This window comes from Leuresthes tenuis, unplaced genomic scaffold, assembly GCF_036924035.1.
Source record: "Leuresthes tenuis unplaced genomic scaffold, fLeuTen1.0.hap1 SCAF_10, whole genome shotgun sequence".
In the NCBI taxonomy this organism is placed as follows: domain Eukaryota; kingdom Metazoa; phylum Chordata; class Actinopteri; order Atheriniformes; family Atherinopsidae; genus Leuresthes; species Leuresthes tenuis.
In genome coordinates, this window is record NW_027325364.1 from 1,907,877 (window position 1) to 1,933,418 (window position 25,542).

The 25,542-nt window shown below is 45.5% G+C and overlaps 2 protein-coding genes across 2 annotated transcripts in view; one reads left to right on the forward strand and one right to left on the reverse strand.

The window, feature by feature from the left end:
• The window catches only part of thbs3a (thrombospondin 3a), a 37,925-nt gene extending 20,040 nt beyond the window's left edge, over positions 1 to 17,885 (forward strand). The window contains exons 12-23 of the mRNA XM_072393507.1: positions 1,957 to 2,067; positions 2,148 to 2,255; positions 2,327 to 2,486; positions 3,282 to 3,400; positions 5,278 to 5,330; positions 6,691 to 6,872; positions 8,048 to 8,226; positions 8,594 to 8,642; positions 8,728 to 8,924; positions 9,223 to 9,395; positions 15,814 to 15,953; positions 16,045 to 17,885. Of these exons, the coding sequence (XP_072249608.1) occupies positions 1,957 to 2,067; positions 2,148 to 2,255; positions 2,327 to 2,486; positions 3,282 to 3,400; positions 5,278 to 5,330; positions 6,691 to 6,872; positions 8,048 to 8,226; positions 8,594 to 8,642; positions 8,728 to 8,924; positions 9,223 to 9,395; positions 15,814 to 15,953; positions 16,045 to 16,106 (1,533 nt within the window). The 3' untranslated portion in view covers positions 16,107 to 17,885. The remainder of the gene's footprint in view (positions 1 to 1,956; positions 2,068 to 2,147; positions 2,256 to 2,326; positions 2,487 to 3,281; positions 3,401 to 5,277; positions 5,331 to 6,690; positions 6,873 to 8,047; positions 8,227 to 8,593; positions 8,643 to 8,727; positions 8,925 to 9,222; positions 9,396 to 15,813; positions 15,954 to 16,044) is intronic.
• LOC140315905 (tripartite motif-containing protein 16-like) overlaps positions 1 to 25,542 on the reverse strand; it is a 190,593-nt gene that overhangs the window by 99,351 nt on the left and 65,700 nt on the right. The window lies entirely within an intron of this gene.

A 25,542-nucleotide genomic window follows, 5' to 3' on the forward strand; every position in this document is an offset into this window, starting at 1 on the left:
ACAAAATGAGGCCGAGCCACAGACTGGATTCATTTAAGCTGTTCCCCGGTGGAGGGGCCCCCTCCATCCTCGGCTTTAAACACAGCTGGAAGCGTATTTGTTCTCCTTTAACTGCATTCAACAAGTTATTGTTTTACTTCCTACTTTTTCAGGAAGTAATTTGTTTTAGGGTCGACTCGGCGTCTCTTCTCCCGTTTGGTCTCGTTGGTTTATAGATGGTTTATAGATGGTTGCATGTGATCAGGAACGGCTGGTATAACTGGGCTAACAGGGCTCAGCCCTCCCTACATTATTCAATAAAAATGAGAATATAATATATAAATATTTCAATAAAAACTTTAAACAAATTGTTTTTTAATTTTTGATCAGAGGCAGAGCAAAATCTGAACTGAAACCCATGAAATCGGTGAAAACGGGTTAATTATTTACAGCCCAAGCGAAGCAGCTCAGTTACACTTGACTTTTCTTCAACATTTGAGTGACAGGTTGAAAGTCCCGCCCCCTCCATTTGGGCTAAATCTGTACAGCCCAAAGCCAGCAGATTTGGGCCAATCACAGACGACTCTACTTTATTGCGTGTGTTTGGGGCGAAACTTTGACAATGGCAGGCATCGGCGTTAACGAAGTGGATTATTTACTTTCAAATCCGTTTTCTTCAATGTCCTTTGGTGAAAAAAGTAGGGGCACATCATCCAAAGGATATCCAAATTACACAGAAAGAAAAGCGCCGGAATCGTAGCTTTTGTGTAACTTGGTTTGAGAGAAAGGCTAACGTTAGAAAGGCTAACGGCTAACGTTAGAAAGGCTAACGGCTAACGTTAGAAAGGCTAGCGGCTAACGTTAGAAAGGCTAACAGCTAACGGCTAACGGCCTCTTGAAGCTTCTCTTCAAATAAGGTAGAAAACCACCACTCATCTGTCACACAGATGGCACATTTGTGGAGTATTTCTTTTCAGGCTCTCTTAACGTCTTTCTGGAGTGTTTTTCTGGAGTTACTATTTTAGTTTTGTGCTGATGTTTGGATTATTGTGTTCCAAAGCTAATTGCAATAGGCTATAAGTCTGGGTTGACCTTTTTTTAAAACCTTTTATGGTGTGAAAGTATTTGTATTTCCAGAGAGATGGTAGATGGTATATTTTCCATCAGTGCATTCTTCTAAATAGTGTTTTGGTGGTTTGTTGAAAAGGCCCGTGCTGTTGTCCATCCATCCATCATCTACCGCTTATCCGGGGGTCGGGGGGGCAGCAGCTTTAACAGAGAAACCCAGACTGTTCCCGGCCACTTCCTCCAGCTCTTCCGGGGGGACCCCGAGGCGTTCCCAGGCCATAGTCTCTCCAACGTGTCCTGGGTCTTCCCCGGGTCTCCTCCCAGTGGGACGGGCCCAGAACACCTCCCCAGGGAGGCGTCCAGGAGGCATCCTAACCAGATGCCACCTCATCTGGCTCCTCTCAATGCGGAGGAGCAGCGGTTCTACTCCGAGCCCCTCCCGGATGACTAAGCTTCTCACCCTGTCTCTAAGGGAGGCCCAGACACCCTGCGGAGGAAACCCATTTCGGCCGCTTGTATTCGCGATCTCGTTCTTTCGGTCTCTACCCACAGCTCCTGACCATAGGAGAGGATAGGAACCGGTAAATAGAGAGCTTCGCCTTCTGGCTCAGCTCCTTCTTCACAGACGGGTCGGTGCAGAGCAACACTGCAGACGCTGCACCGATCCGCTCCATTCGTCCCTCACTGTGAACAAGACCCCGAGATACTTGAACTCCTCCACTTGGGGAAGGATCTCATTCCCGACCCGGAGAGAGCATTCCTGTTGCGTGCTGTTGTGATAGTTTAACTTTACATTCTAACCTTTTATGTTGAAATACAACTACTTGGCTTTTATAATACATTCGCCGACCCATTCAATGTCACCACAAGCCGTCACTGCATGTGATGCTTTTTGACGTTGTGTTTCAGTGCAACGTGGGCTGGGCCGGTAACGGGAACACGTGTGGAACGGATACGGACATCGACGGGTATCCGGACCGCGCTCTGCCCTGCATGGACAACGACAAACACTGCAAACAGGTCAGTCCGCCATCGTATCCAGCGTCTCAGCTAGCTGCTGCTCAAAACATCTGTAAATAAGAAGTGTGTTTGTCCACCAGGACAACTGCGTGTACACCCCGAACTCTGGTCAGGAGGACGCCGACAACGACGGGATCGGAGACCAGTGCGACGAGGACGCGGACGGCGACGGCATCAAAAACGTGGAGGTGAGAGAGAGCGCGCGTCCGCGAGTGTTGCAGCTGTTACGGGATCATGTGACGTCTCCTCTGTCCCGCAGGATAACTGCCGTTTGGTGCCCAACAAAGACCAGCAGAACTCGGACAGCGACTCGTTCGGAGACGCCTGTGATAACTGTCCCACCGTCCCCAACAGCGACCAAAAAGACACTGACAACAACGGACAGGGAGACGCCTGCGACCAGGACATCGATGGCGATGGTAAGAGACCCCCGATCTTCAGGGTCTTACAGGCTATAAAAACAGGGTCAGAGGAGTTATTACTGACCACAAACAGCTGTTCATTCCAGGCCTGACACAGAAACAAACACTGCCCTCTGCTGGCAGACAGCAGAACTGCAGAAGCTGTGACGTTAGAAAATAAAGATCCAAAAGTGTTGAATTAACTGGTTTTACTTCTCTCAGGTCCTGTCATCCCTTGAGTTAGGAGCCTTTTTTCTGCCTGAATGGGTCAAAGGTCAGAGTTAAGTGGCTGAGCAAAGAAAAAACACTGAAAATGCTCAGGAACAAGGACTGAAAATGAGGGAAAAATCAGAAAAACTGTGAAAGAGCTTCAGAAAGCTGCAGAACTGTTGATCAGGACACTTTAAGAGAAACAGAGAGACCTCATGTTCACACAGTTTGAAGAAAAACTACCAACAGAGATCAGATCAGTGGACATTAAATGTCTTCACCTCACTTTTCCTGAAATTCCTTAAATACTCACCAATAACACACCAGTGTTTCCCATTCAGGAGTAAGTTGACTGCATTTGTAGCACTTTTCTGGTGTTGTTAGATTAAGAAAAAGGAGGTGCTCATGTTACCTTCACCTGGAGGATCTACATGAAGAATTAAAGCAGGTTAAAGAAGCACGAAAACACACCAAACCGAACAAAACTCACATGTCTTTGGGTCAGAAGCACTTCTGTTTATTCAGACACGAGTAAGAAAGCTCCTGCCTCTCTTTAGAACCCAGAAACGGAGGAATAATCATCGTGTGCTTGTTGGCGTTCAGGTATTCCCAACGTCCTCGATAACTGTCCGAAGGTGCCGAACCCGATGCAGACGGACAGAGACCGCGACGGCGTCGGAGACGCCTGCGACAGCTGTCCTGAGCTCAGCAATCCCATGCAGGTACGGGCAGTCAGACATGGTTTCTCCTGCAAGATTCTCTGTTTTCTGTCGAGAATGCATGGAAAAGTATGGAATTTATTCCAGGCCCGTGTTTCTATCGCCTCTAAACTGTTGATGGAAGATTTCTTTTGTCCATGAAAGATGGACGAAGTTTCCGGTTTTATTTATAAATCATTTAAAACAACAGGTTTGAACCAAAGTTTATGTTTATGCATTTAGCTTTTATCCAAAGCGACTTACAGGTAGGTATGTAGGGTAAGGGGGTCTTGCCTAAGGACCCCTACTAGTACCTTTCATGTAGGGGATTTGAACCCAGATCTCCCACATGAAAGATGGCAATCATACCACTACACTATCCAAAGTGCTGTAAAATCAGTGAAATACATCAAATATAAGACGCATTTATGAATAAAAACAGCAGCTGGCGTCAGATTTCAGACCAGGAAGTCGTTAACTGCAAAGCCGGATCCCCTCTGAGCTTCAGCTTCGTTACCGGGACAACCAGGTCAGCTGATCAGCGGGCATCAGGGACGGAGATGAGAGGCGTGAAAGGGAAACCTTTCTAACCCCGACATAAAGAGCAGGAATCCCCACGAGTCGTGATAAAAGCACCCTTTAAAGTCAGTTAAGCTTAAAGAAACGTTTCTGCACCGCAGAGCTGATCTGGTTTAAAAAAGTTTAAAATCGCTGCTTTGAAAGCTTTGAACCAAACATTAACAGCATCCACAGTTTGATGTCATTCAGGCGCTCTAACAGAGAGTCGATGCATTATTTTGCTGTCGGGGACCTTTTTTTGTTTATTTGTACCTTTTATTTATTTATTTGTATTTTTTGTTTATTTGTACTTTTTGTTTGTACCTTTTTGTTTATTTGTATCTTAGTTTATTTGTACCTTTTTTATTTGTACCTTTTTGTTTATTTGTATTTTTTGTTTATTTGTACCTTTTTGTTTATTTGTACCTTTTTGTTTATTTGTACCTTTTTATTTGTACCTTTTTGTTTATTTGTATCTTTTTGTTTATTTGTACCTTTTTGTTTACTTGTATCTTTTTGTTTATTTGTACCTTTTTATTTGTACGTTTTTGTTTATTTGTACCTTTTTATTTGTATCTTTATTTGTTTATTTGTACCTTTTTTATTTGTACCTGTTTTGTTTATTTGTATCTTAGTTTATTTGTACCTTTTTTATTTGTTTGTTTATTTGTACCTTTTTGTTTGTTTGTACCTTTTTGTTTATTTGTACCTTTTTATTTGTACCTTTTTGTTTATTTGTACCTTTTTGTTTATTTGTACCTTTTTGTTTATTTGTACCTTTTTATTTGTACCTTTTTGTTTATTTGTACCTTTTTGTTTATTTGTACCTTTTTGTTTATTTGTACCTTTTTTGTTTATTTGTACCTTTATGTGGCAGTAATCTGTAGAACAGTGGGAGGAGATCCCGTGTTTCCTCAGAACAGAGTCCAAAGGACGCAGGTAAAGCTGCAGAGGAGACGGAATCATCAACATTAACCTTAAGATAAGGTCTGATGGGAACCGGCCCGCTTCAAAACCATTTAAAAACTTTCCGAACGTTTGATATCAAATAAATCTTCACAAATCAACTCGTTTCAGTTTAAATTGGTGTATTTACGAAGCTCCAGTTCCCAGATAAAAGGCCTCTTAAGGCACTCTAAAGTCAAATTATAATCCGGTTTAATCTGGTTCAAGTCCGAATCAGTCCAGTTCATTACAGTTTTACTCATATTTCCGAGCTAAGAAACCGTGGGATCACATCAAATCTCGATTCACTCCCCAGTGGAGAGGAGAATCTCGAGTGTGAAAAGCTGCAAAACTTGATCAGATCAGAGGTCTGAAAGTTTGTCTTTTCTCTTCTTCAGACCGACGTAGACAACGATCTGGTGGGAGACGTGTGCGACACCAACCACGACACGTATGTAACACACAAAACCTTCCTGATAAGGACGTTGTATTGATTTCCATTTCTATTGGATCGCCTTTCCAACTCCTGATCCCAAAACCTTAACCTCAACCAGGACCGAGAAATTATGTAGTTTCCCTAACTATAAGCTTTATCAGGAAGGAAAGTTTCAGCCTGACCTTAAAGGTAGAGAGGGTGTCTGCTTCCTGAAGCCAAACTGGCAGCTGGTTCCTCAGAGAGGGGCCTGATAACTGAAGGCTCTGCCTCCCATTCTGCTTTTAGGGGCCTGATAACTGAAGGCTCTGCCTCCCATTCTGCTTTTAGGGGCCTGATAACTGAAGGCTCTGCCTCCCATTCTGCTTTTAGGGGCCTGATAACTGAAGGCTCTGCCTCCCATTCTGCTTTTAGGGGCCTGATAACTGAAGGCTCTGCCTCCCATTCTGCTTTTAGGGGCCTGATAACTGAAGGCTCTGCCTCCCATTCTGCTTTTAGGGGCCTGATAACTGAAGGCTCTGCCTCCCATTCTGCTTTTAGGGGCCTGATAACTGAAGGCTCTGCCTCCCATTCTGCTTTTAGGGGCCTGATAACTGAAGGCTCTGCCTCCCATTCTGCTTTTAGGGGCCTGATAACTGAAGGCTCTGCCTCCCATTCTGCTTTTAGGGGCCTGATAACTGAAGGCTCTGCCTCCCATTCTGCTTTTAGGGGCCTGATAACTGAAGGCTCTGCCTCCCATTCTGCTTTTAGAAACTCTGGGAACCACAAGGAAACCTGCAGCCTGAGAGCAAAGTGCTCTGTTGGGGAAATATCCAACTTTAAGATGTGATGGAGCTCGGTCATTAAGAGCTTTATATGTGAGGAGAAGAATCTTAAATTCTATTCTGAATTTAACAGGGAGCCAATGAAGAGAAGCTAAAACTGGAGAAACATCATCTCTGCTGTTAGATCTCATCAGAACTCTGGCAAACAAACACATGGACCATGTCTAATTATCTCTGTTGTCTATTACTTCACCCTGAGCTAAATAAATGCACTTTTATTCTCCTGTGGTAAAAGTAAAGCTGCTTTCATTAGTTCACAATAATATGTAACGAGGAAAAACTACAGAAAGTCTTCACTTTAAAGCACTAAAATATTATTTTCCATTTTCACCTGACTGAATCCACTGGTTAATGATAACTGAAGTGATCATTATTTAAATGAAACAACCAAAAGATGTTAAATGACCAAAGGCATCCAATTATGTCATATGTACATGGAGAGGTGCATCATGGGAGCTCCCCCAGCTGGGGGCTGACCCAGCTCCGCTGTAACTGGTGGAAACTTGTCATAAATACCTCCTGTGACCCCGGGTCCTGTTGTTTAAACCCTTCAGGGACGGAGACGGCCACCAGGACAGCAGAGACAACTGTCCCGACATCCCCAACAGCTCACAGCTGGACTCCGACAACGACGGCCTCGGAGACGACTGCGACCACGATGACGACAACGACGGCGTCCTCGACGACTACGACAACTGCAGACTCATCGTCAACCCCAACCAGAAAGACTCCGACGGTAACAACGACCAGAACCTGCAGCGGCCGTACAAACCGTGATGATTCTGTTTCAAACCAGTGAAGTTAGGGCAACTTTTACATCCAGTCTGATCATGCTAACAAACTGAAATCTGCGCCTGATGGTGACCGAACTGAAGCATTCGTATCAAACCCTGAGACCAACACCTGCTCTTTGGTTCCAGTAACTTTTGTCAGATTTTGGTTTAGTTTCTGGGGAAGGGAGTTGGTAATAAATAATACTTTTTATTTCTGGGCGCCTTTCACAACACTCAAAACCTGACAGCAAATGGCAGCAACTCGGTGCATTAAAGACGACTTACTGAAGCATCAGAGTGTGGAAGAAGGGATATTTAAGTAACTTTGAATGTGGTCGGGCTGGCCTTCTACACTCAATCATGTGATGTGACTCAAACAACCGCTCGTTACATCCAAGGTGCGCAGAATACCATTTCTGACCACTCCTCAACCACATCGGGTGCAGCTCCTGTCAGCTAAGAACAGGAAACTGAGGCGACACTTCACACAGGATCATAAATTAATCATCTGCAGAACAATGGAAATATATATCGTGTTTCCTGATGTTTCCCAGAGGAATCGAGGTACCGAGTGAACAGAAATGGCCCCAATCCAGACCCCTGTGGAACACCAAAGGGGTCTGGATTTGGGCCGGACTCTGACCAAATCAGACCAAAGCACTACCCTTGATCTCTGGATCAGGAGCCTTTTAAACAGTGGTTTAATAACAGCACGGGGGGGGGGGGGGGGGGCTTTGGTGATTATACGAGCTGCAGAATTCTGAAGTTGTAGAAGCTTATGGGGGAATTTGTGAGTGAGACCAAAAAGAAGGAAGCTGAAGTAGTTGGTACAGGGTTCATTGTTGGTTTGTGTTGATTTGGTACCAATTAGAAGAAATTCAGTTTTATTCAGTTTAGTTTAAGGAAATTTGTAAAATTGGGAATTAGAGAGAAGGAGCTGGGTGTCATTTATAAGTTCAGAAAATAGGTAAATGATGAAAAGAAGGGGCCCCAGGACAGAGCTCTGGGGCACGCCTGTGGTAATGGGAAGGTGTGGCCAGAGAGGTAAGATTTAGATAAAGCGGGTTTGAGGTTCTGCTGTAAGCCCTGTTCTGAGAGGGAACCCGATCATCTGTTCATTATCTCTGTCCGTCCTCAGCGAATGGTGTCGGGGACGTCTGTGAGAACGACTTCGACAATGATGCCGTGATGGATTTGGTGGACGTGTGTCCAGAGAGCGCCGAGGTCACTCTGACGGACTTCAGAGCCTATCAGACGGTGGTCCTGGACCCAGAGGGCGACGCTCAGATCGACCCCAACTGGGTGGTGCTGAATCAGGTGACCGATAACTGCCTTTGAACGTGAACAGCTGTCAACAGCTGTGTTAGAGCCTGAAACTGTACATCTGTGAATGAGAGATTTTATAATCTCTATAAATCCGTTGGTTACCTTCAGCTCTTATGTTGACATGAGGAATCCGTCCAAATGCATTATGTTTATCACACATCGGAATAATGATGATTGCCACCTTTCATGTGGGTGACCTGAGTTCAAATCCCCTGCATGAAAGGTATTACCTCCAGTAGGGGTCCTTAGGCAAGACCCCCTTACCCTACCTGTAAGTCGCTTTGGATAAAAGCGTCTGATAAATACAGAAACATAAACATAAACAAACATGATCTCAGAGCTCTCTTTTTTGTTCCAGGGTATGGAGATCGTCCAGACGATGAACAGCGATCCCGGCTTAGCCGTTGGTACGTTTGCACCTTTAAACGGTATTCAAGCTGTCCGCTGATCCTGCGCCATCGGTCAACCGTCTCCTCCACTCTCTGTCTGCAGGCTACACGGCGTTTAACGGCGTCGATTTCGAGGGAACGTTCCACGTCAACACAGTGACGGATGACGACTACGCTGGCTTCATCTTCGGCTACCAGGATTCCTCCAGCTTCTACGTGGTGATGTGGAAACAGACAGAGCAGGCGTACTGGCAGTCGATCCCCTTCAGAGCCATGGCCCAGCCCGCCCTGCAGCTCAAGGTTTCCGCTCTGTTCAAAATGCTAAAATCAAAGGGTGTCAGAGGGTTCCAAAAAGCCCAAAAATATGACTTTAAAACCTTCAGGTCAGGAGGAGTCAGTTGTTTTTTTCAGACGTGTACAATCACACTGCCATGCAATGCCAATGTCAACCACCAGAGGGCCACGTGGGCCTCAGCTTTTTCAGAACAGATGTTTATCATACATCTGCTTCCCTGTGTTCCCCTGCTTTTCGTCCCAAACTAATCTTAGATTAATGGAAGTATCTTAAAACCTAAATCTGTCCCCGTTTGTCCTGCAGGCAGTGAAGTCTCAGACCGGACCAGGTGAGTTTCTGAGGAACGCGCTGTGGCACACCGGAGATACACCTGGAGAGGTGAAGCTGCTGTGGAAGGATCCACGAAACATCGGCTGGAAGGATAAAACCTCGTACCGCTGGCAGCTCAGCCACCGACCGCAGGTGGGATACATCAGGTGAGACCACATCCAGATCTGAGACCCTGAACTGCAGCTGAAGGTGGGTTAAACTGCAGCTGAAGGTGGGTTAAACAGCAGCTGAAGGTGGGTTAAACTGCAGCTGAAGGTGGGTTAAACAGCAGCTGGAGGAGGGTTAAACTGCAGCTGAAGGTGGGTTAAACTGCAGCTGAAGGTGGGTTAAACAGCAGCTGGAGGAGGGTTAAACTGCAGCTGAAGGTGGGTTAAACTGCAGCTGGAGGAGGGTTAAACAGCAGCTGAAGGTGGGTTAAAACGCAGCTGAAGGTGGGTTAAAACGCAGCTGAAGGTGGGTTAAACAGCAGCTGAAGGTGGGTTAAACTGCAGCTGAAGGTGGGTTAAACTGCAGCTGAAGGTGGGTTAAACTGCAGCTGAAGGTGGGTTAAACTGCAGCTGAAGGTGGGTTAAACTGCAGCTGAAGGAGGGTTAAACTGCAGCTGAAGGAGGGTTAAACTGCAGCTGAAGGTGGGTTAAACTGCAGCTGAAGGTGGGTTAAACTGCAGCTGAAGGTGGGTTAAACTGCAGCTGAAGGTGGGTTAAACAGCAGCTGAAGGTGGGTTAAACTGCAGCTGAAGGTGGGTTAAACTGCAGCTGAAGGTGGGTTAAACTGCAGCTGAAGGTGGGTTAAACTGCAGCTGAAGGTGGGTTAAACTGCAGCTGAAGGTGGGTTAAACAGCAGCTGAAGGTGGGTTAAAACGCAGCTGAAGGTGGGTTAAACCGCAGCTGAAGGTGGGTTAAACAGCAGCTGGAGGAGGGTTAAACAGCAGCTGGAGGTGGGTTAAACTGCAGCTGAAGGTGGGTTAAACTGCAGCTGAAGGTGGGTTAAACTGCAGCTGAAGGTGGGTTAAACTGCAGCTGAAGGTGGGTTAAACTGCAGCTGAAGGAGGGTTAAACTGCAGCTGAAGGAGGGTTAAACTGCAGCTGAAGGTGGGTTAAACCGCAGCTGAAGGTGGGTTAAACTGCAGCTGAAGGTGGGTTAAACCGCAGCTGAAGGTGGGTTAAACTGCAGCTGAAGGTGGGTTAAACTGCAGCTGAAGGTGGGTTAAACTGCAGCTGAAGGTGGGTTAAACTGCAGCTGAAGGTGGGTTAAACCGCAGCTGAAGGTGGGTTAAACCGCAGCTGAAGGTGGGTTAAACCGCAGCTGAAGGTGGGTTAAACTGCAGCTGAAGGTGGGTTAAACAGCAGCTGAAGGTGGGTTAAACTGCAGCTGAAGGTGGGTTAAACTGCAGCTGAAGGTGGGTTAAACTGCAGCTGAAGGTGGGTTAAACAGCAGCTGAAGGTGGGTTAAACAGCAGCTGAAGGTGGGTTAAACCGCAGCTGAAGGTGGGTTAAACCGCAGCTGAAGGTGGGTTAAACTGCAGCTGAAGGTGGGTTAAACTGCAGCTGAAGGTGGGTTAAACTGCAGCTGAAGGTGGGTTAAACTGCAGCTGAAGGTGGGTTAAACTGCAGCTGAAGGTGGGTTAAACTGCAGCTGAAGGTGGGTTAAACTGCAGCTGGAGGAGGGTTAAACTGCAGCTGAAGGAGGGTTAAACCGGACCTAAAGGTGGGTTAAACCGCAGCTGAAGGTGGGTTAAACTGCAGCTGAAGGAGGGTTAAACAGCAGCTGAAGGTGGGTTAAACTGCAGCTGAAGGAGGGTTAAACTGCAGCTGAAGGTGGGTTAAACTGCAGCTGAAGGTGGGTTAAACTGCAGCTGAAGGTGGGTTAAACTGCAGCTGAAGGTGGGTTAAACTGCAGCTGAAGGAGGGTTAAACTGCAGCTGAAGGTGGGTTAAACTGCAGCTCTGTAGTACCCTGTAGTACCCTGTAGTGCACTCTAGTACTCTGTAGTACCCTGTAGTACCCTGTAGTGCACTCTAGTACTCTGTAGTACCCTGTAGTACCCTGTAGTGCACTCTAGTACTCTGTAGTACCCTGTAGTACCCTGTAGTGCACTCTAGTACTCTGTAGTACTCTGTAGTACCCTCTAGTACCCTGTAGTACTCTGTAGTACCCTCTAGTACCCTGTAGTACCCTGTAGTACCCTGTAGTGCACTCTAGTACTCTGTAGTACCCTGTAGTGCTCTGTAGTACCCTGTAGTACCCTGTAGTACCCTCTAGTACCCTGTAGTGCACTCTAGTACTCTGTAGTACCCTGTAGTACCCTGTAGTGCACTCTAGTACTCTGTAGTACCCTGTAGTACCCTGTAGTACTCTGTAGTGCACTCTAGTACCCTGTAGTACTCTGTAGTGCACTCTAGTACCCTGTAGTACTCTGTAGTGCTCTGTAGTACCCTGTAGTACCCTGTAGTGCTCTGTAGTACCCTGTAGTACTCTGTAGTGCTCTGTAGTACCCTGTAGTACCCTGTAGTGCTCTGTAGTACCCTGTAGTACCCTGTAGTGCACTCTAGTACTCTGTAGTACTCTGTAGTACCCTGTAGTACCCTGTAGTACTCTGTAGTACCCTGTAGTACTCTGTAGTACTCTGTCGGCCTGCAGATGTCTCTCCACTCGTCTGTTGTCCGTTTTTCCTCTTTCTTCCTTTTCTTTTTGCTGCATTCTTTCCTCTCTGAAACTTCTTTGTGGCTCCGGGGCCCCCCGGTACTCTATTGTACTGGTCGCCATGGCAGCCAAAGCCCTGGCAAGAATCTGCCTCGGCAGCCGTTGATATGCAGATCAGACGCAGAGGCAGAGCCACACTGGAAAAGTTTATCCCATAATGTACCTACTGTAGTTCTGCGGTCCAAGGAGTAACCCGGGCCGGCGAGGAGATTCACAGACCCGACCCGCTATGTTTGATCGGACTTCCTGTTGCTACATCTGCTTTTAGCCTTTAAGTTGTACAGAGGTGCAACACGGTTTGAATCAGCTCCAGAAATTAGACGGATCCCTGATATGTTGCTGCTGATCTTGGAGTCGGGACACATTCTTCAGTCAGAAGAAAAAGAAAAGAAGGGCAAGAAAGGAGGAGGTTTGTGGAAAGTCTTTTCAAAGATTTGAGGAGAGTACCCCCCCCCCCCCGCTGAGCTCAGAGATACTTCAATAAAGTCTTCTGTAATTCATCCTTTAACTGAACTGATTTATATCCTGAAGAATCATCCTCTACTCTTATGTTAATATGAGGCTTTGGTTCAAATTCAATTCAGTTCAATTCAATTTTATTTATAAAGCGCCAGATTACAACAATTGTCATCTCAAGGCACTTAAGTAATAAAGTCCAATTCAAGCCAATTGGAATTCAATTCATTGTAATCATAATCCAATTAATTCATATAGAGCCTATTAAAAAATAATATCCGAGCTAAGGAAACCAACAAATCTCCCGTCCTGAGCCTGAGGGACTGTGGAAAGGAACGACTCCCTTTAACAGGAAGAAACCACTGGCAGAACCAGAACTAGGAAGAAACCTCTGGCAGAACCAGAACCAGGAGGAAACCTCTGGCAGAACCAGAACCAGGAAGAAACCTCTGGCAGAACCAGAACCAGGAAGAAACCTCTGGCAGAACCGGGAAGAAACCTCTGGCAGAACCGGGAAGAAACCTCTGGCAGAACCAGAACCAGGAAGGGTGGCCATCCACCTCGACCAGCTGGGGTTTGAGAAGACAGAAAAGAGGGAAAAGAGGGGGGAAAAACACCATAACACCATTCAAAGGATACCTGCTGGAACAGGGAAACACAAGTTAATAACCACAATAATGTCACATGTACATAATATCATCTGAGAAATTAAACAGGAGGAAAAAGAGAGCAAAGTGAGGAAAGGTGTGACAGATGAGCTCCCCCAGCAGTCTGGGCCTATAGCAGCAGAACTATGGGATGTTTCAGGCTCACCTGAGCCATCCCTAACTATAAGCTTTATCAGAAAGGAAAGTTTCAGCCTAATCTTAAAGGTGGAAAGGGTTCCCAGACATTTACTGGCAGCAAATTCTGCTGTCCTGGTGCCATTGGACCTGAATTCTGACCATGATGGTTCTGTATAAACCAGCTCCTCAAGCCTCCATATTGGGCCTCATTCCCTTCTTGCGACACCTTTATTTTTTCTTAAAAACTAACCTTTTTCTTTCTATTTTACCACTGAGATAAAACCTATTTTGCATGTAAGAATGTGACATTTTACACTAAATATACATTTTTATTTTTAATATATAAAAACAAGGATATTTACACATTAAAGGGACTATTTCTTCACTCGGCTTCTTTAGATTCAAACAGTTTAAGCAGCTAATTTAAATGCCCTTTTCCCACATTTGGTATGAGCTCTGACATGTAGACACAATAAATAAAAACCTAATTTCAGCTCATGATTTCATAATAGTTGCTGGATATGAATTTTGAATTAGAGTCCTGAGAAGTGGCGATAGATTTAGGATCCACAGGAATGCTGTTAAGCTGTATTAAACGTAATGTGAAGCTCACTGAGAGGTTAATTAGGGGAAGCAGAGCAGAACGACACTGTATTATCTGCATAAAAGTGAGCTTTGATTAAGACTCTTAACGTATGGAGTGAATAAGAGTGGGCCCAGGGTTGATCCCTGAGGAACACCTTCAGATCTGCTAATTAGGTTAATTAGGGGAAGCAGAGCAGAACGACACTGTATTATCTGCATAAAAGTGAGCTTTGATCAAGACTCTTAACGTATAGAGTGAATAAGAGTGGGCCCAGGGTTGATCCCTGAGGAACACCTTCAGATCTGCTAATTAGGTTAATTAGGGGAAGCAGAGCAGAACGACACTGTATTATCTGCATAAAAGTGAGCTTTGATCAAGACTCTTAACGTATAGAGTGAATAAGAGTGGGCCCAGGGTTGATCCCTGAGGAACACCTTCAGATCTGCTAATTAGGTTAATTAGGGGAAGCAGAGCAGAACGACACTGTATTATCTGCATAAAAGTGAGCTTTGATTAAGACTCTTAACGTATAGAGTGAATAAGAGTGGGCCCAGGGTTGATCCCTGAGGAACACCTTCAGATCTGCTAATTAGGTTAATTAGGGGAAGCAGAGTAGAACGACACTGTATTATCTGCATAAAAGTGAGCTTTGATCAAGACTCTTAACGTATAGAGTGAATAAGAGTGGGCCCACGGTTGATCCCTGAGGAACACCTTCAGATCTGCTAATTAGGTTAATTAGGGGAAGCAGAGTAGAACGACACTGTATTATCTGCATAAAAGTGAGCTTTGATCAAGACTCTTAACGTATAGAGTGAATAAGAGTGGGCCCAGGGTTGATCCCTGAGGAACACCTTCAGATCTGCTAATTAGGTTAATTAGGGGAAGCAGAGCAGAACGACACTGTATTATCTGCATAAAAGTGAGCTTTGATCAAGACTCTTAACGTATAGAGTGAATAAGAGTGGGCCCAGGGTTGATCCCTGAGGAACACCTTCAGATCTGCTAATTAGGTTAATTAGTGGAAGCAGAGCAGAACGACACTGTATTATCTGCATAAAGTGAGCTTTGATCAAGACTCTTAACGTATAGAGTGAATAAGAGTGGGCCCAGGGTTGATCCCTGAGGAACACCTTCAGATCTGCTAATTAGGTTAATTAGGGGAAGCAGAGTAGAACGACACTGTATTATCTGCATAAAAGTGAGCTTTGATCAAGACTCTTAACGTATAGAGTGAATAAGAGTGGGCCCAGGGTTGATCCCTGAGGAACACCTTCAGATCTGCTTCAATAATATGTGACTCATTATCAAACAATCAGTACAAATCAGAGATAGACCTGCACAGTGTAGTTTTATCAAATTAAACATCTAATACTTTTAAATCTGCTGAAGTGTTGCTGTGTATTAGTATTAGTACATAAACTCACAAGATGTTCAGAAACATTAACCAGAACCAGGCTATAAACGAGGCTAAAATTCCACATGGAAGGAATTTTATTGGGTTTATTGTTAGATTTCATTATGTACAGATATATATTCCATTTGCACATAACTTTACGCATATTTTTGTTCGTTATTCCTTTATAAGTAACTGTTTTTCTGCCTAACATAGACATCTCCCAGCCCTGCATCATTAAGTATATCTTATATTTTAGTTAAGGCGACGTTCTGCGTCCCTTTACAGAGTAATTAAGGCCTTCATCACCTCTAATTTAGGTTATTTTATAGCTTTGGGATCCATCTTTGTGATGGCAGCTTCTTATCTGTGGAACTCTTTATATAAAAGCTTCAGTCTTTGAGGAGGCTTTAAAGCACTTTGGCCATTTTAGGTTGTTTTTAAATGTGCTAAATGAATAAACTTGACTTGATGAAGAAGCATTAATCGGTATGACCGTAAAGTGAGATTCTGTGTGTAACCATGGGAACGTTTGATGTCCCACCAGCTGATTTTCACCTCAAACCGTTCAAATCTCTGGTTGAGACGCGGTTTACCTTCAGGAGTGTTTGTTTTCTCACCCGGCGTGTCCCTGTTCAGGGTGAAGCTGTTCGAGGGGACGGACATGGTGGCGGACTCCGGCGTCGTTATCGACACAACGATGAGAGGAGGCCGGCTCGGAGTCTTCTGCTTCTCCCAGGAAAACATCATCTGGTCCAACCTGCGCTACAGATGCAACGGTACGGCTGGAACGCACTTCCACTGAAATCCAGTTTCTTTTTGCCTTCTTAATCTGCAGAACGTGAAAACTACCGACTGCTTTTATTTCAGACACGGTGCCTGACGACTTCAAGTCTCATCGTAAACAAGTTCTGATGCACATTCAGGTCTGAGAGCGGCAGACGGACTGTTCACGCACAAACACACACATACAAAACAAAAACGTAGAAACACACACGCCCCGAGCACGCAGAGCGTCTGTGAACCCACTTTAACTGTAGTCCGAATCTGAGCTGGGCAGTTTGAATGAGTCTGTCTCTGTGTGACCGAACAGAAGCTGCTGAAAGGCAGAAACCGACCGCCAGGAGCACCTGAACGCACCACCGGTGTTGGTCTGTGAGATGTTCAAGCGTCAGTTAGTTTCTGTCAAAGAATCAGTAACCAGACATAGCGTAATAATAGTTTAGCTTCAGTAATATCACAGCCACATTTCAGTGTTTCCCACATGCAGTCTTCCCTCGGGCAGGTCGACCACGCGTCTTCGGTGGCGATTCGCGTATTTATTCAGGATTTTTCCGACTGTCTAAAAGAAGTTGACTCTAGTTTTACTGTAGAGTGGCGCCCCGCACGTTGACTCGGCTCCCCTCGGTGTTTCCAAATCAAAACCACCGATAAAAACCGGGATGGAGAGTAAAACCGGTGTGGTTTTAAGAGGAAATCTTCTCACCCGTTGTGTTGTTGGACGTGTTTATTACCTGGAAGCAGCTGATGTTTTCATCCCCTCAAGAAGAGCGTTTAGCGTTTTCTGATGTGAATCTGAGGAAGATTTTTCTGATTTGAACAGTTTCCATCGACCCAGTCCCAGCGCGGTCTGAGCTAACGCTCGTGCTTTTGTTACGTTGCGTACGTCTGATCCGGTTAGGTTTAGTTTTACGTCGCACCGACACACCAAACAGCTTCACGCGACATTCCTACATGCTGCTGTTTTCTCCTGCAACATCTGCATCTGAACTCTGGACAGAAAGAATCCAAAGCGTTGGTTTAAATTCGTCTTTAACACCAACAACCTGCTGTAAAGTTTCTGCAGCTACTCTAAATGTTTTAAAACTAGAAACCAAGGAGCCACGCTCTGATCCTGTTTGAATAAATATCAGCTGGATCCAAACGAGGAAGGTGGGAGAGCATTTTCAGTGTTTTTGTTGTTGGATTTAGTGGCTTCCTGTTAAATACCCACATTAAAGGTGCTGCCTCCAGTAGGGGTCCTGAGGCAGGACCCCCCCCAACGCTACCTGCCGACCTGGGATATGAGTGCAAGTCGCTTTGGATAAAAGTCTCTGATAAATGTATAAACATGAACAAACGACCACCGACCGAACCTCAGAGGCTGATGTGTTTAAGCTCAGTATTCAGCACAGATTCGGTGCTTCGGAGTGTCAGAAAAGGCCAGAAAACAGCAGCCGATGTGGACGTGAATCCGAGATTAGAATCAACCCCGTACCGCCACAAGAATAATCTGATTCTGTGGGAAACACTGTTTGACAGCCCGCCTCAGAGGTCAATGAGCTGAGCGAGAGCTGGTCATTGATCCAGAATCAGCACCAGAGGAGGAAGTGGACCAGGTGTGTTTTCTGCAGATTCGTGGGGTGAAAAGTGTTGAAATTATGACAAACATGACCTCCAGCCCAGAGCTCCGGTCTCAGTTCTTTTATATTTAAAAACCACAAACACGCCGATGGCTGGAAACACACACATAGACTTTACTTCACAACTGAACAAAGATGAAGGATCGCAGGAGATTTCTGGACCAACTCCGCTGAAAGACTCGCCTTCAGACGCCTCTGCTAAGACCTGAAAAACCACCAATATACTGAGTTTGATTCAAATGAAACGTGACACTTATAAATGTACATATGTGTGTTTAAATAAACTACCGACCATGAGGTTTCCTACAATGACGGCTTCATGTTTCATGATTCTTACAGACTCAGGCTGAAGATATTCCTTAAAAACAACTGAAAAACACTCCTGATTACAGTAAAGAACAGCATCAGTCTTTTACATCTTTTTATTCGTAAGTATAACTTCGTAAAGTACACGGGACAAAATGATGATGATGATAGAGCACCCAGCGGTTTTCTGGCTTTGAACGCATCGATTAATTTTGCCGCCTGTTCTCCTGGATGCGTGGCTAATGACTAGCTTCTCTAGGCTGGTGACCCACTGGATCAGATGCTCCCTCTGCTATCCATTAGTAAGGAGATGCTAGTGTTAGCATCAACAAGGCTAACGACTAGCTTCTCTAGGCTGTTGACCCACTGGATCAGATGCTCCCTCTGCTATCCATTAGTAAGGAGATGCTGGTGTTAGCATCAGTGAGGCTAACGACTAGCTTCTCTAGGCTGTTGACTCACTGGATCAGATGCTCCCTCTGCTATCCATTAGTAAGGAGATGCTGGTGTTAGCATCAGTGAGGCTAACGACTAGCTTCTCTAAGCTGTTGACCCACTGGATCAGATGCTTCCTCTGCTATCCATCATATGCTGGTGTTAGCATCAGTGAGGCTAACGACTAGCTTCTCTAGGCTGATGACTCACTGGATTAGATGCTTCCTCTGCTATCCATCAGATGCTGGTGTTAGCATCAGTGAGGCTAATGACTAGCTTCTCTAGGCTGGTGACTCACTGGATTAGATGCTTCCTCTGCTATCCATCAGATGCTGGTGTTAGCATCAGCGAGGCTAACGACCAGCTTCTCTAGGCTGGTGACTCACTGGATCAGATGCTCCCTCTGCTATCCATTAGTAAGGAGATGCTGGTGTTAGCATCAGTGAGGCTAACGACTAGCTTCTCTAGGCTGGTGACCCACTGGATCGGATGCTTCCTCTGCTATCCATCAGATGCTGGTGTTAGCATCAGCGAGGCTAACGACTAGCTTCTCTAGGCTGATGACTCACTGGATTAGATGCTTCCTCTGTTATCCATCAGATGCTGATGTTAGCATCAACAAGGCTAACGACTAGCTTCTCTAGGCTGGTGACTCACTGGATCAGATGCTCCCTCTGCTATCCATCAGATGCTGGTGTTAGCATCAGTGAGGCTAACGACTAGCTTCTCTAGGCTGATGACTCACTGGATTAGATGCTTCCTCTGCTATCCATCAGATGCTGGTGTTAGCATCAGCGAGGCTAACGACCAGCTTCTCTAGGCTGGTGACTCACTGGATCAGATGCTCCCTCTGCTATCCATTAGTAAGGAGATGCTGGTGTTAGCATCAGTGAGGCTAACGACTAGCTTCTCTAGGCTGATGACTCACTGGATTAGATGCTTCCTCTGCTATCCATCAGATGCTGGTGTTAGCATCAGCGAGGCTAACGACTAGCTTCTCTAGGCTGATGACTCACTGGATTAGATGCTTCCTCTGCTATCCATCAGATGCTGGTGTTAGCATCAGTGAGGCTAATGACTAGCTTCTCTAGGCTGATGACTCACTGGATTAGATGCTTCCTCTGCTATCCATCAGATGCTGGTGTTAGCATCAGCGAGGCTAACGACCAGCTTCTCTAGGCTGGTGACTCACTGGATCAGATGCTCCCTCTGCTATCCATTAGTAAGGAGATGCTGGTGTTAGCATCAGTGAGGCTAACGACTAGCTTCTCTAGGCTGGTGACCCACTGGATCGGATGCTTCCTCTGCTATCCATCAGATGCTGGTGTTAGCATCAGCGAGGCTAACGACTAGCTTCTCTAGGCTGGTGACTCACTGGATCGGATGCTCCCTCTGCTATCCATCAGATGCTGGTGTTAGCATCAAAAAGGCTAACGACTAGCTTCTCTAGGCTGGTGACCCACTGGATCAGATGCTTCCTCTGCTATCCATCAGATGCTGGTGTTAGCATCAACAAGGCTAACGACTAGCTTCTCTAGGCTGGTGACTCACTGGATCAGATGCTTCCTCTGCTATCCATCAGATGCTGGTGTTAGCATCAACAAGGCTAACGACTAGCTTCTCTAGGCTGGTGACCCACTGGATCAGATGCTTCCTCTGCTATCCATCAGATGCTGGTGTTAGCATCAACGAGGCTAACGACTAGCTTCTCTAGGCTGGTGACTCACTGGATCGGATGCTTCCTCTGCTATCCATTAGTAAGGAGATGCTGGTGTTAGCATCAACGAGGCTAACGACTAGCTTCTCTAGGCTGTTGACCCACTGGATCGGGTGCTCCCTCTGCTAACCATTAGTAAGGAGATGCTGGCGTTAGCATCAGCGAGGCTAACAACTAGCTTCTCTAGGCTGTTGATTCACTGGATCGGATGCTTCCTCTGCTATCCATTAGTAAGGAGATGCTGGTGTTAGCATCAACGAGGCTAACAACTAGCTTCTCTAGGCTGTTGACCCACTGGATCGGATGCTCCCTCTGCTATCCATTAGTAAGGAGTTGCTGGTGTTAGCATCAGCGAGGCTAACAACTAGCTTCTCTAGGCTGTTGATTCACTGGATCGGATGCTCCCTCTGCTATCCATTAGTAAGGAGATGCTGGTGTTAGCATCAGCGAGGCTAACGACTAGCTTCTCTAGGCTGGTGACCCACTGGATCGGATGCTTCCTCTGCTATCCATCATATGCTGGTGTTAGCATCAGCGAGGCTAACGACTAGCTTCTCTAGGCTGGTGACTCACTGGATCAGATGCTCCCTCTGCTATCCATTAGTAAGGAGATGCTGGTGTTAGCATCAGCGAGGCTAACGACTAGCTTCTCTAGGCTGGTGACTCACTGGATCAGATGCTCCCTCTGCTATCCATTAGTAAGGAGATGCTGGTGTTAGCATCAGCAAGGCTAACGACTAGCTTCTCTAGGCTGGTGACCCACTGGATCAGATGCTTCCTCTGCTATCCATCATATGCTGGTGTTAGCATCAGCGAGGCTAACGACTAGCTTCTCTAGGCTGGTGACTCACTGGATCAGATGCTCCCTCTGCTATCCATTAGTAAGGAGATGCTGGTGTTAGCATCAGCGAGGCTAACGACTAGCTTCTCTAGGCTGGAGACTCCCTGGATCGGATGCTCCCTCTGCTATCCATGAGTAAGGAGATGCTAGTGTTAGCATCAACAAGGCTAACGACTAGCTTCTCTAGGCTGGTGACCCACTGGATCAGATGCTTCCTCTGCTATCCATCAGATGCTGGTGTTAGCATCAGCGAGGCTAACAACTAGCTTCTCTAGGCTGGTGACCCACTGGATCAGATGCTCCCTCTGCTAACCATTAGTAAGGAGATGCTGGTGTTAGCATCAGCGAGGCTAACGACTAGCTTCTCTAGGCTGGTGACTCACTGGATCAGATGCTCCCTCTGCTATCCATCATATGCTGGTGTTAGCATCAGTGAGGCTAACATAAAATTTTGTCATCTATAGACACTCTCTATTTAAACACTTGCAGGACTAAGAGACGTCTGCAGGACAGATTAGCGAAACATATATACGTAATTCATGCAGGTAATGTTACCGTCCTATGGCCATAACAGCGATCCATCCACATTACGAGCCTTTGGAGTTGATCATATTAATATTGTTTAACATTACAACACAGAACAAGTCTTCCTTGGAGGGTGAATTTTTGAGAAATGTATGATTTGTTCTACATTGTGGGCCTTAAACTCCCTTAAATAGTTTGTCTCCCGCCCCGTCTGCAGCCAACAGGGTTTAAAGGTTTTTGGGGGACGTCATACAGTTTGAAGCCATCGTCTCCGAGCTGCAGCGCTGCGTCACTCCTGGCCGTCCGGAGGTGGGGGTCGTGACCCCTGGGCCGGGGAGGCCGGGACGAGTGCAATATTGGGGGGGGGCACATGACAACAGTGCACCACATCCCGGACCTGCCCGACCCTGGGAGGAAACACACCACACACCCTGAAACACAGTTCAGAGGACGTTAAAGTGGACTAAACCAAGTGATTAATGTGATTTATTTCAGCTAAACTGATTGAAAGACCTGCAGGACTTGGTCCCGTTGGAGGAACCAGACAAAAAACAGCGAGCAGCGTCTCAGAAATGAGTTCAGCAGACTGTTAACGAGGGCTTTCGTGTCCTTTACATGAAGAGTTTGAGTGTTTCTCCTGCTCAGCTGAACGGGAACTCGGCAAACTAAGGTTTTAGGAGGAAGAAAATGATGCTGGTGGTCAGACGGTAAAATGAAAAAAGCTCCGAGGGCAAAGTTTATTATTACAGGGCTGAGGTTAAACCTGTTTTAGGTTCAATTAAATGGTATAAAAGCAGAATATAAAGTGATTTATTACACCGTCGTGTAACTTAAAGTAAACTGTGGCTGATTATTAACTAACTAACAATCACTTTGTTCTATAAAAATACCTAAAATCTATCAGTGCTGCCAATATTAAGTTAATTTGCTCAGAATCAGAAATTCTTTATTAATCCCAGAGGGGAAATTATTTGAATTTCAACTATCACATTTTCCACACGTTTTTATTAACCGAACAATATGCTTTGTTATTACTTTATGAGTTGGAATACAGTTACTTAAAATTAGGCTCAAATTTAATTTGAAGGGTATTAAAATATTGTTTCAGTTCACTGTTATATTAATAACTAACAAATTAAAAGCTAACATTTGTGTATTTTGTAGATATTATGTCAGAACTGACTCAGTGCTCCTAATTATTCATATTTACACAGCGAAACTGTGGAAAAGTTGTTTTAAACTGAAATAACGTCAGAAGAAGCAGAAAAAAATGATAAAATAAAATCTCTGCACGATTAAAACATTCAGAAACTAATTTAATCCTGAACCACAGCAACACGAATGGAGCCGGACGCTTTCTGCGTATTAATCCTTTAACATCCTGCTGTAGTATTTGGTAAAGCACATTTTCTGCTGACTTTTCAAAGATTAGTGCATAAATCGCCTCTAAAACTTGTTTCCGGTATGAAATGACAGAAGAAAGAATGTTATAACGTTACTTTTTTTTACCACAAAGTGTGAAAAAAAGCCTTAATTTGGATTATTATTGCTTCAAGGAAATGAAAAAACTGTTTTCTCAGTGTGAAAGTTAAAGATATCGTTTGCACCACCAAATAGACACGATCATGGAATGAGAATAAGGGTTGAAGGGAAGTTGGAGGAGCTTTATTTGGATTTTAAAAGGAAATCCATCCATCCATCCATCCATCCATCCATCCATCCATCCATCATCTGCTCCTTCTCCGGGGGTCGGGGGGGCAGCAGCTTTAACAGAGAAACCCAGACTGTCCCCGGCCTCTTCCTCCAGCTCCTCCGGGGGGACCCCGAGGCGTTCCCAGGCCATAGTCTCTCCAGCGTGTCCTGGGTCTTCCCCGGGTCTCCTCCCAGTGGGACGGGCCCAGAACACCTCCCCAGGGTGGCGTCCAGGGGGCATCCTAACCAGATGCCACCTCATCTGACTCCTCTCAATGCGGAGGAGCAGCGGTTCTACTCCGAGCCCCTCCCGGATGACTGAGCTTCTCACCCTATCTCTAAGGGAGGCCCAGACACCCTGCGGAGGAAACCCATTTCGGCCGCTTGTATTCGCGATCTCGTTCTTTCGGTCTCTCCCCACAGCTCGGACCATAGGTGAGGATGGGAACGTAGACTGACCAGTAAATAGAGAGCTTCCCCTTCTGGCTCAGCTCCTTCTTCACAGACGGGTCGGTGCAGAGCAACACTGCAGACGCTGCACCGATCCGCTCCATTCGTCCCTCACTGTGAACAAGACCCCGAGATACTGGAACTCCTCCACTTGGGGAAGGATCTCATTCCCGACCCGGAGAGAGCATCCCACCCTTTTCCGGCTGAGAACCATAGTCTCAGCCGGTTAAATTCAGTTCAGTTTTATTTGAACAGCAAACCGCAGCTATTATGATCTTTATCAGCTGGAAGAAACTCTGAGAGAATATCTCAGCGCTTTTATCGTAAACTCGGATATTTTAACGTGTGCTTTTATGTTTAATCGGTTTAATCCGTTCTTCCCTTTTATTTGATATGTTGTTTTTTTTTAAAGACTGGTTAATCACGAATGTTCGGAGTTTGTTTTGCTTCCGTCCGGCCGTAGGAACAGAAAAGCACAACTCTTTTAATCACTGTTTTATGGGCTCGCTGTCTCATCTCACACGGATTTTTGGGCGGTTTTATGTACTTTGTGGACTTCAAAGATAAAATCCAATTCAAGCCAAGTTTCCCAGCTAAGGAAACCAACTTCCCTCTGGTCCAATCCCCGTCCTGAGCTGCACGAGGCGACTGTGGAGAGAAAAAACTCCCTTTTAACAGGAAGAAACCTCCATCAGAACCAGAACCAGGAAGCCTGGACCAGCTGGAGGCTGAGGAGATGTTCAGATGCATCATGGGAGGTTTCCGCAGCCATTACGCACGGCCGTGACGCTCAGCTGTGGTTTTCTGAAGCACAGGATTAAAACTTATGAACCAAAATCAGAGAATCGTACTGAGCTGGCTGAACGTGGACTGAAGTATTCTCTCTTCTTGACTGCAGGATTGAATGTTTCTAACTTTATTAAACTAATTCTTGAGTAAAGATGCTCAGATTTGGACAGGATTTAACTAAAACTGGAGGTTTGAATAGTGACCACCTGCTGCTGGACTTGTTTTATCGTGTTTCCACATCGTTTGTTACGCTTTTGCTGCTTTAAATATGATTTTTGTAGCTTCAGTTTCACTTTAAGATGGCGTCTGCACTCTAAAATCTTTATTAGCATTTTTATTTCTGCCTTTATCCAAAGCAGCCGCAGCTTTTACATATTTATTTTACCAACATGTGCCAGATGCTCTAAATGCACACCACTGTGCCATATTTGGCCATTTTAAACACTTTAAATGATGCTTCCAGGAAACCTGCAGCTGAGAACTAAATATGTTGTTTAGAAAACTCATTAAAACACATTATATTCAGAAGTAAACGTGCTTTTTATGCAAATTAGTAGCCCATTTATGTTTTTATGTCTCTGTTACTGCTGCTTAGCTGAAAAAATCTTAAATTTGTTAAAAGAATATATAAAACAACTGAAGACTCGTGATATAAAACATTCTGAAATAAAGACCATTAGAGATAAGCAGGTCACATCTCAATGGAAATATGTTCATAATTTCAGGTTTAGTTCCAGTTTTTTCCCTGTTAAATTCTGATAATTTAACATTTCAACGTCTCAAACTCACAGTTCTGAGCTCAACTTGTGAGAAACATTTTTTAAATGCCGATTTTTCTTCTCCTGAAAAGGTCAAACAAATAGAAATAAAGGTTCGTTTAAAAGCAAAAAGACGCTCACCTCTCCCTGCAGCCTCTGACTGTGTCGCCCTGCAGTCTCTGGTCTGTGGAGGGTCTCGGTCCACAGCAATGCTCACAGCCCCCCAGCGCCGCCCCACTCTGCCCCCTCCCACCTCCAAACTCTAACAAAAGGCCCTGAGAGCTGCTCAGTGAAGCGTGGAGGGGCCCCGCTTCGTGCTTAAAGGGCCAACAACTCCACCTGCTAAACTGTGCTTTCTTGGGGGGCAACCTGGCCAGCAGAGGAGGGGCGGGGTCCGTTCTCACCTGCTGCAGCTGCAGGTGGAGCTCCGGGGTCGCCTCCTTCAGACTTCTG